At 36.3% G+C, this 9,290-nt stretch overlaps 1 protein-coding gene across 1 annotated transcript; it reads left to right on the top strand.

Moving 5' to 3' along the window:
- The first annotated feature begins 7,160 nt into the window (after positions 1-7,160).
- si:ch1073-70f20.1 (prostate-associated microseminoprotein) lies at positions 7,161-8,671 on the top strand. The gene is made up of 4 exons (XM_037784110.1): positions 7,161-7,283; positions 7,371-7,484; positions 8,093-8,201; positions 8,300-8,671. The coding sequence occupies exons 2-4, from the start codon at positions 7,373-7,375 to the stop codon at positions 8,472-8,474; spliced, it is 396 nt and encodes a 131-aa protein (XP_037640038.1). The 5' UTR covers positions 7,161-7,283; positions 7,371-7,372; the 3' UTR covers positions 8,475-8,671.
- The last annotated feature ends 619 nt before the right edge of the window (positions 8,672-9,290 follow it).

Consider the following 9,290-nt stretch of genomic DNA (forward strand, 5'->3'; position numbering starts at 1 on the left):
TCATCCTGTTTTCCTGTTGGAGCTTTCAATAAAGTGTTTTGCCTGAGTAGTTTTTTGTGTGTGGCATTTTATTTGAAATCTAACAACACAGAACAATCAGAGTCATGCATTTTTCAGCAGCTTTGTAAAGTGTTCCTGGTAGATAGTTTAGCATATTTACATCACTCTGGAACATTTTCATTATAAATTAAACAACACAGGGTTCATAAGTTAGTTTGTATTGTAGGGTGATTGTTGGGTTGAACAGGTGTTTCTTGTATTTTGTCCACCTGTAAGGTTCCAGATTAATAACATTTCATTTATTTAATTAATTGCACTTGATTGGATTCATACATATTGATCATGACTGTATCCTAATCAAGATCTGATATTTACTGTATACAATAATTTATATTCAATATTTTGATATTATTTTGACGATGTGTCTGTTTGTATTTGTGCTCATTTTGTTATGTGAGAAAGAACCTGTTCATATTTAAATATTCAAATTTAGAATTTGAACTTTTTCTTTCCTTTTTTCCGCCTTCAGTAGCACCTTATGCTCCCTGGATTCCCCACATGTGAGCTGTACTTGGACTGTTTAAAAATTGTCAAATTAGATATTTATGTTTTATCTAATTGGATGATTTAGTGTTGCATCCTGACAAGAACTCAGATGTGAAAATACATCTGTAAAGCTGATTGATACATCAGCTGAACATAGACTCATTTCAGATAAATCTGCTTGACTTCTTCAAAAACTTTGACATGAACCTCTAATAATATAGCAAAGTAACTTTGAGGCTTACCGTGAATCAGAGGTAGATGGATTTTGCTCTGTTTAGACGGTGTGGCTCGGACTATAAAAAGACTTACAATGGAATTATTAGACTGAATATATAAGATTAGTTTATTTCAATCCACATAGTTTCTATTTCAATAATTTTGCTTTATATTACCCTGTCATCTCTCACTTTGCCCTCCATCTGTTGGAGATTAAAATACTCCCCCCAGGCTCACAATTAGGCAATCAGAGGGCTATCATTCCGCCCCAATAGGCTCACAAGGTTACAGGATACAGAGTCGGCAGAGGGCGGACATCCAGTCTCACTGATGTCATAAACGAGCTGCTGTTCATGAAATGTACTGATCTTAAAACACAGCATATAATGTATCTTTGTGATGAAAATAATCTGTTGCTGATGACGTTTGATGTTTGTAAATGAAGGAATGACATGATGGTGAAATATAACTGAATGTCTCTATGAATTATTCTGGATACACAATAAATTCTCACAATGTACTTCTTATCAGATACTCCTGCTCTATCTTGCTAATTTGAAACAAAAATCTAGACTCACCCACAGATGAAAGTGTTGTATTCTTTATTAACCACCATACATGACGGATGATGTGAAGTCAACACGTGTTACAGTCCCACAGCCCTCCCCAGACACACAGATGGAGTGATAATACCATCACCAGTCAACTAGTCAACCAGAGGTCATCCTGACAGTCAGAGGTCACATGCCCTGATGTTGACACTTATTTTCTTAAACTTTCAATTGAGATTCTGAATATTAATCATTTCTGATCATCCAGTCAGAGATACTGTTCACGCACACAGAGCTAAGTTGTACATCGTGACAAATGTAACACAAACAAAATACAATAATAAGTCACACACTTATACCAAAAACCAATGGTGGAAGAAATGAGACCTTTTATTTAAAGGTCCCATATTGTAAAAAGTGAGGTTTTCATGTCTTTTTATTACTAGCAGGATTAAATGCTATATAAATACTGTGAAATTATCGAAACACTCAATCCACGGAGAAATACACGCAGTCTGTATTCAGAAACTGTGCCTTAAAACGAGCCGTCAGGATTTCTGTACGTTTGTGATGGCAGGCATATTCAGACTGACAATATGAGGAAATGTTTTTTTAACATTACAGCATGTAAACATGTTCTAGTAGAAACATAAAATACAAGTATGAACCTGAAAATGAGCATGATATGGGACCTTTAAGTAAAAGTACAAGTACAGAAGTATTAGCAAGCAACATGTACTGATAGTGTCAAAAGTAAAGTTACTCATTAGGCAGCATGACCACTCACAGTGTTATTATATACATATTGTATATACTATAGCATTAGATTATTATTATTATTGAAGCATTACTGTGTAAGCAGTACTACTGTATGTACCGCTGGATAGTTTCATCTACAACAGTAAATTCTGTAAAACTGTGATCTTTAAAGTGACTTGTAACTATAGCTGCCAAAGTACAAATTCAATTTAGTGGAAGTAGTGTAAATTAAAATACATCAAATGCATTACATCTAATTGCAAAATAGAATAAAATGGAAATACTCAAGTACTTAAAATTTTGAGTAAATGTACTTAGTTACTTTCCACCATATATGACCAATATCCATAACATCTCCTGACACCGTACCAGTCTTACACTTTGAAAATACCAAAATTAAGGATATTCCTTCGTGCCATATTAGAACACATGTTCAATAAACATTCTTGATGCAAACCTGGTTGCACAAAAGCAAAATAACAAAACTTGCCTAAATATGGAGAATGTGGTTGTACAACTCCCACATGCAAATACTTTTGGTAATCATTTAGATATTGTGAGGAAAAATAAACTAAGATAGCTGATTTATACATTTTATTTACATGTTTTTTGTTTTGCTGCTCTCTGCTAGTCAACACACTTTTTTCTTCTCTTTTTCCGTCAGTAAAAATGGTCAATAAACATTATTGTAAATAATTATTATAAAAATGAAAATACATGTAATGCATGCGTGCATCCCTTTATAAAAGCAATCTTTTGAGATATCAGCCATGTGAGAGTAACAGGATACAACTAGTGACGGTGAAGTGACCGTCATGTCCTCCCTACAGGCAATAACTGAAAGTTATTTGACTTTGCATCGGTGGCCATGTGTATGTGTGTGTGTCTGTGTGTGTGAGAGCTCACAGTAAGATGAACATCACATCTATTGATCCGACTAATGTGGGGAGGAAAGGCTGCAGGCCACAGTAGCTGATCAATATACCTCTAATTACATGAGTGTAGGTGGTCCCCCCCAAACTCACAGGGTTGTATATATAAATGCCGTCCCACTGAGGAATAACTCACAGAGATCATAGCTCACACACATTTAACAGTTAGTCTTCTCTCTTTTTTTTACGCTCAAAGTAACCACATTTTTTACTTGAACCGCTTGTTGAACCACATTTTTTACGAAAGGCCCACGAGGACGCTGTGTATGGTTAGAGGGAATCGGTAAGTATTCTCCCGTCTGTATTTGTGTGTGATGTTGAAGTTTGCCTCTCCTTTTCTTGCTCCTTTGTTTCCAATCATCTTTCCTGAAGCCAAAAGACACTCATAGGTGTTCCTAAAAGCCAGGATTTCTGATTCCTGTTTGTGACTCACTCCCTCAAGGCCTCCATCATATCCCTCTTGTGTTAGACTGGTTCTGCAGGTTCATTATATTAGACTTATTGTATTCTACATGGTGTCATCTGTGGCCTGTATTCAGCCTGAAACAAACTGACTGACTGTATGATGTTTCCAGTATTTTTCTGTGTCACTCCCTTATTTATTCTAATTGCATTGTATCTCTTGTCTACAGGCTTTTTCCAGTCTGCTGCTGAGGTTCTGACTGGCTAGAAGCTGTGTGATATGTTTGATATTCGGTTGTTCTTGTGCTTCATTGTGTCAACTAAATATCAGACATATTCCTACAGAGTCTGGCATTGACTTCTGATCCGTGTTGTACATCTGAAAAAAAGATCCATGAAGTTAGATGTTCGGGTAAATGGTTTCGGATGGTAAACTTTGCATTCTGTGTCTTATTATCTATTGCTAAATATCATAGAATATGATTATAATGTTCACTTGTATTCCTTCAGTTTAATTGCATTAGTCTCTGTGAAGAAAGTGTGAACATACATTATTAGTGCTGTGGTGCTTTAAATAAATGCAAAAAACTTTAACAATGATTTATTGACGCTCTTTATGTTCTGAATAAAAAAGTGAACAAACATGTTCCTGAATATCAAGTTTCACTGTTTACTCTCTTTTTCATTGTCTCTCAAACACCCACACCCACATGTACAACAATCTTTTTAACAAGAATGACAGCTGAGAAATTGGATCTAAGCGTGCAAGTATACATCCTGCTCCGTGAGCAAACAGGTGGTTTTATTGGCACCATACGGGTTTGTGACATCAGATCAGAACAAAGACAAACCTGATAACAGCCTTTTGTCTCACTTGAGCAGAGAGAACCAGTCCTTTCACTCTTGTCTTATTCTCTCTACAGTCTAAAGTCTCTTATTGATAACAACTCTACCATTTTTATCCCCTAACTGCTCTCGATGAGCCTTTTTCTTTTGCTTCTTTTTCAGTAGGAATGTACAAGGACATTTTTTTGCTATCATCTGGTATTTTATCCATGCAGGCAAGGTCTGAATTAGCACCCGCCATACGCCAAATGCGGGTAAATTGTGCATAGTGGCGGATAAAATCGTCAGGCCAACCGCACCTTAGGCAGACTAGGGATGGGAGCATAAAAACTGATTCTGTTGAGAACCGGTTCCTAGTGAGATTCCATCTCATGCCTTTGTCATTATCTATTCCTCTCAATCGATGCTTTCCAACAGTTACACATGCACAATGTCACATATGCATGCTGTATCATGTTTCAGTTTGTTTGGGACCAGAACGAAAAAGAAAAGTGCTCAAAAGCATGGCGCTACTAAAACTAAACCTGGAGGGACGCACCCTATTTTTTCCCTGATAATGCAACACTGTGAACAACAAACCCGTGTTGAAATCAACAGGATGAGTGTTAGTAACGTTACCTGTTAGCAGCCGGTGAGCAGCACTGTTCTGCTTGGTTAAATAACGTTAAAGGAGGTGCCATTGAGTTGCATTGCAGAGCGTTCAAGCTCTGTTCAGTAAAAATGTAAAATGTAAAAATATTGGGCGACGGTAAACTTTAACTTTATCATGATGTGTTCAAATGTAATCTCGTAAATATAAAATATATATATAAATAAAATATAAAATATAAATTAGCAAGAGGAATACGACCTGTTTAGCTTCCTAACACTAGCTCTAAGCGGCTTATACATCATTAAAACTACTAATGCCGAGTTTTTTTTTAATCAAAGCAAATATTAAAATAAAAGTACAATCATTTATTTCCTAATCATTTGAATTGTGTTTTTATGCAAATAACCACTATAGATGACAATAACAAAGTACAGTACAGTACAGTACTGTGTACAGTACCCTCCCACCCCCGAAAAATAGGGCTCCCCAGAAGCTACGGTGTAATTCGAACACTGTGATTTACCGTGCAAATAATGTTTTTTGTGTATATTATATCAAATACTGAATGATATCTGATCTAAAATGTTATTCCCCCATTTAGCGCATACATTTCAAAAATGTCAGATAAAATTTTAATGGCAGAAAAAAGAAATACATATAGTGAAAAAAGTTAATTTCAGACCCTGCATGCGGGATATAAATAAAACCCGATGGCATGATAACATCGTCTGCAGTGATTCATTCCTGTCTCCACATCTCTGATTCACGTTCTATTGCATCAGACATAGCGAGCTATATGCTTCAGATACAATTTTTATACCTTAATTAACTGATTTTACACAGAGTGAACATGCTTTTGGACTTTGGCTATTGAAACAACCTCCCTCCCAAACAATGAGTACTTTTATTAGGTAATAGTCTGATTTTCTAAGCAAGCGTAATTAGTTACATCCTAACGTGCACAAGCCTGTGGGAGCACTGGCTGGAAAATCAGTGGCACTGATGTGAGAAATGACATGCTTTTTAATCAAACGAGTCACTGAATAAGTACACTTTATGAAAAATGACATATTCACAGAGCTACCTTGTAACGTGAATACCAGGCCATTGAGGGATTGTCTCGAGAAATACTATTCTTGAAACCAATACGAATCTGACAACAATTGGGAAACTGGATAGACAAAAACATGAATACATCAGAACAGCACAGAGAGGGAAGAAGTCAGGAGGATGCGTTTGCAGCACCAGAGGGCGTCTGGGTTGAGCGTATAACCCCGTATGTGTGTGTCTCACTCATCTGATCTTTTGAGGACAAATTTCCGGTTTGATTTTAAACACGTGGCTCCTGTTGGGGGACGGTTGTCTAATTTCAGACTAAAATGATGTCCTTAGTTTGGTGTCACTGCAGATAGGTTAAGGCTAGAGTAAGCCTCTAGGCAGTGAGACCTCCTAAAAGTAACAAATAAATCTGTGTGTGTGTGTGTGTGTGTGTGTGTGTGTGTGTGTGTGTGTGTGTTATCAGAGAGCTCAGGATGGATTATTCAAACAACTTCCAGCACAGAGACACTGAAACCTCCAACACAAAAATAACCTCAAATTTAACCAAGAAGCCCTTAAATATCATAAAAAAACATAATGACGCAAAGACATGCTATGTAAAAGAGACTTTTAATAAAACAAAATTATACTAAAGTTCAGTGAATCCTGTAAACCACATGCTTAATGAACAGCATGATATGAAACGGAAGCAACTGATGTGCATCAATGAATTTGATCATTAGTAGGTTGTAAAATAAAGACAATTATTAATGAATATAATATAATTATATTAGATTTTAATGAGAAAGACAAATAACCTTTTTCCAATGAGTTTTTTAAGCATTATTTTCATTGGATGTCCCAATAAAATACGTATACATGCGTGTCTAGATGTTGAGGTCAAGGGGTCACACTATGTGTAGGACAATAGGCCACCAGCTGCTCATCCTATGGATGGTGTCACCAGTGCGATCTACTGATAGGGTCAAATGGCAACCCCTGAGACAAATGTTATCTGAAAGAGTGCACACTGTATACTCTAGGGCAATTTCAGTGAAGCAGCACAAGAGGGAATGACGAACATTGTAATAATAATGCTTGTATGCGTTTGTGTTTGTGTTTGTGTGTCTGCGTACTGTATGTGTGCGTGCAGATAGACGGTTCTTAATGAGTGGGGGGGCGGTGGACAAATAGCAATGAAGAAAGTAGAGATAAAGACGTGTATAAATATCTGTGCCCGCAGGGAGAGAGAGAGAGCATCAGTTCAAGAAGAGCAGACGCAGAGAACCGAACGGGGAATAGAGAGAATAGGAAAACAACGAGAGGGTGAATGAAAGCAAGACAAACAGGAAGAGAAGAAAGGGAAGGTTTTCATATTACATAGTGGAAACTTTTAAATAGGTAAGACTAACAATCTGACATTTCTCTCGTGTGGTTATTATGTTTTTGATGTATTTTTTATGTTACATATGAGCTGCTTCTTTTCAGAAATGGCAAACACAGCCGGAGGAGTGCTTCTGGCTTTACTGTTGTTCCTGAGCTCCAGTGTGCCACCATGTTTCTCTGTGTATAACAGCGGCGAGTGCTTCTTCAACACTAAAGGTGCAGTATGTGAATGTAAATGTGTGGACATGATGTTTCCCATAGACTTATATGTGTACATGTGTCCAGGTAGGAAGTAATAAATTATCTCGAAGTACTTGTATTTTACTTTTATGCTTCTTCATACTTCTTCACTATATTTCAGAGGGAATCATTGTACTTTCTACCACATATATTGGACAGTTATACTTTCTATTACTTTGTAAATTCAGATTTTTCCATCCAAAACATATGATCAGCTAATCCAATATGATGCATATTAATATAATAAACAACCCAGCAGTAGATAAAGTAGTCGATATCAGTTCTACACAGACCTGCTGCAGCATTTAAATGCTGCTTAATGCATCAGTAATGATAATAAAACTATAATATAATATGCATAATTATATATAACACTATGAAAAAGACAATTCCTTATAATGCAATGCTACTTTAAGTAAATTTTCTGATAATATTAATTGGTACTGTATGTACTTCTACTTAAGTACATTTTTTGATGCATGACTTTTACTTGTATTGAATACATTTTTACATAGTATTTCTACTTTTACCCAAGTAAATCCACTGCTGTATTTGTCACAATAACTGATATTTTTCATTTGAAGAGAGCTGTGAACACATGGGACAGGTGTACGGGATAGGAGAGAGCTGGATAACCAGAGACTGTTATCAGTGTGTCTGCATGGAGCCTTTTGGAGTAGGATGCTGTGACCAGTGAGTTTGTTTTAAATTCACCATCACCCCCAAAAAGATTCAGATGTAGCATATATACAGTATATACTCTAACTCTGATCTCCTGATCTCCCCTATAGTGGAGCTCAACCTGTGGACTATCCAGACTGGTGTGAGATCATCCGTAAACCTGGCTCTTGTACGAGTGTTGCAGTGATGAGAGTCAATCACAAACTACCCTGCCTCTGGGGACGAGGCCGTCTCAGACCAGCTGCAGGCCTGCCGTGGAAATCTGACAATGATCCTTTATTTTGAGTTCAGCAATTAATGAAAAATTGGTGATGTTTATTTTGGATTCAATAGATAAAGACCATGGGTTTTATTTTATCATAAGGTTTGTGAGTGACAAAACTGTACTGAATTTTTTAACAAAATCTGCAAATAACTACGATAGGATTTATCTGTTAACTCTGTTTATATGTATATTTTCAGATTTTAAAATGTGTTGTTGATGTCTGAATGTCTGGGTTGTTTCTGGTTAATGTTTTAAGATTAAATAAAAATGTATGTCTTATTTCTGGTTTTATCAAATGTGTTATTTGTTGACCAATCTACAACATTTATTTAATTGTTGTATTACTTGCTTGCTCTACAATTGAGCACTGTCATACAGAATAGGGAAGTCACCTCAAAACAGAATAGGCCTATATATTGTGTGATTCCAAACATCATTAAAGTCTTATCTTAACCAAAAATAGTAAATTATAATGTATTTGTATGATTAGTATTATTAATCTGATTCTGCAAAAGTTATCAGTTAAATGTAGTGGAGTAAAAAGTACAATATTTGCCTCTGAATTGTAGTGGAGTAGAAGTATAGAGTAACGGAAACTGGAAATACTCAAGTAAAGTAAGAGTACCTCTAATTGTACAGTACATGAATTTATTGAAAGGATAGGATAGCCCTTTGAGATGTAGCATCTCATTTTCGAGGGGGGCCTATAGACACAAATACAAAAACACATACAGAAAAAACAGCATTACATAACAAACACTGCAAATACACAGATACAGACAGCTTGCTCACCATCTTCCACCCAGACCCCCCATCAGCCCTCTGCTGTTATACAA

The sequence above is a fragment of the Sebastes umbrosus genome, chromosome 11, assembly GCF_015220745.1.
Source record: "Sebastes umbrosus isolate fSebUmb1 chromosome 11, fSebUmb1.pri, whole genome shotgun sequence".
Classification (NCBI taxonomy): domain Eukaryota; kingdom Metazoa; phylum Chordata; class Actinopteri; order Perciformes; family Sebastidae; genus Sebastes; species Sebastes umbrosus.

Coding starts and splice junctions, on each gene's coding strand:
- si:ch1073-70f20.1 (XM_037784110.1), top strand. CDS start 7,373: ATGGCAAACACAGCCGGAGGAGTGCTTCTGGCTTTACTGTTGTTCCTG. Junction 7,485..8,092: donor GTGCTTCTTCAACACTAAAG/GTGCAGTATGTG, acceptor TTTCATTTGAAG/AGAGCTGTGAACACATGGGA. Junction 8,202..8,299: donor GGAGTAGGATGCTGTGACCA/GTGAGTTTGTTT, acceptor TCTCCCCTATAG/TGGAGCTCAACCTGTGGACT.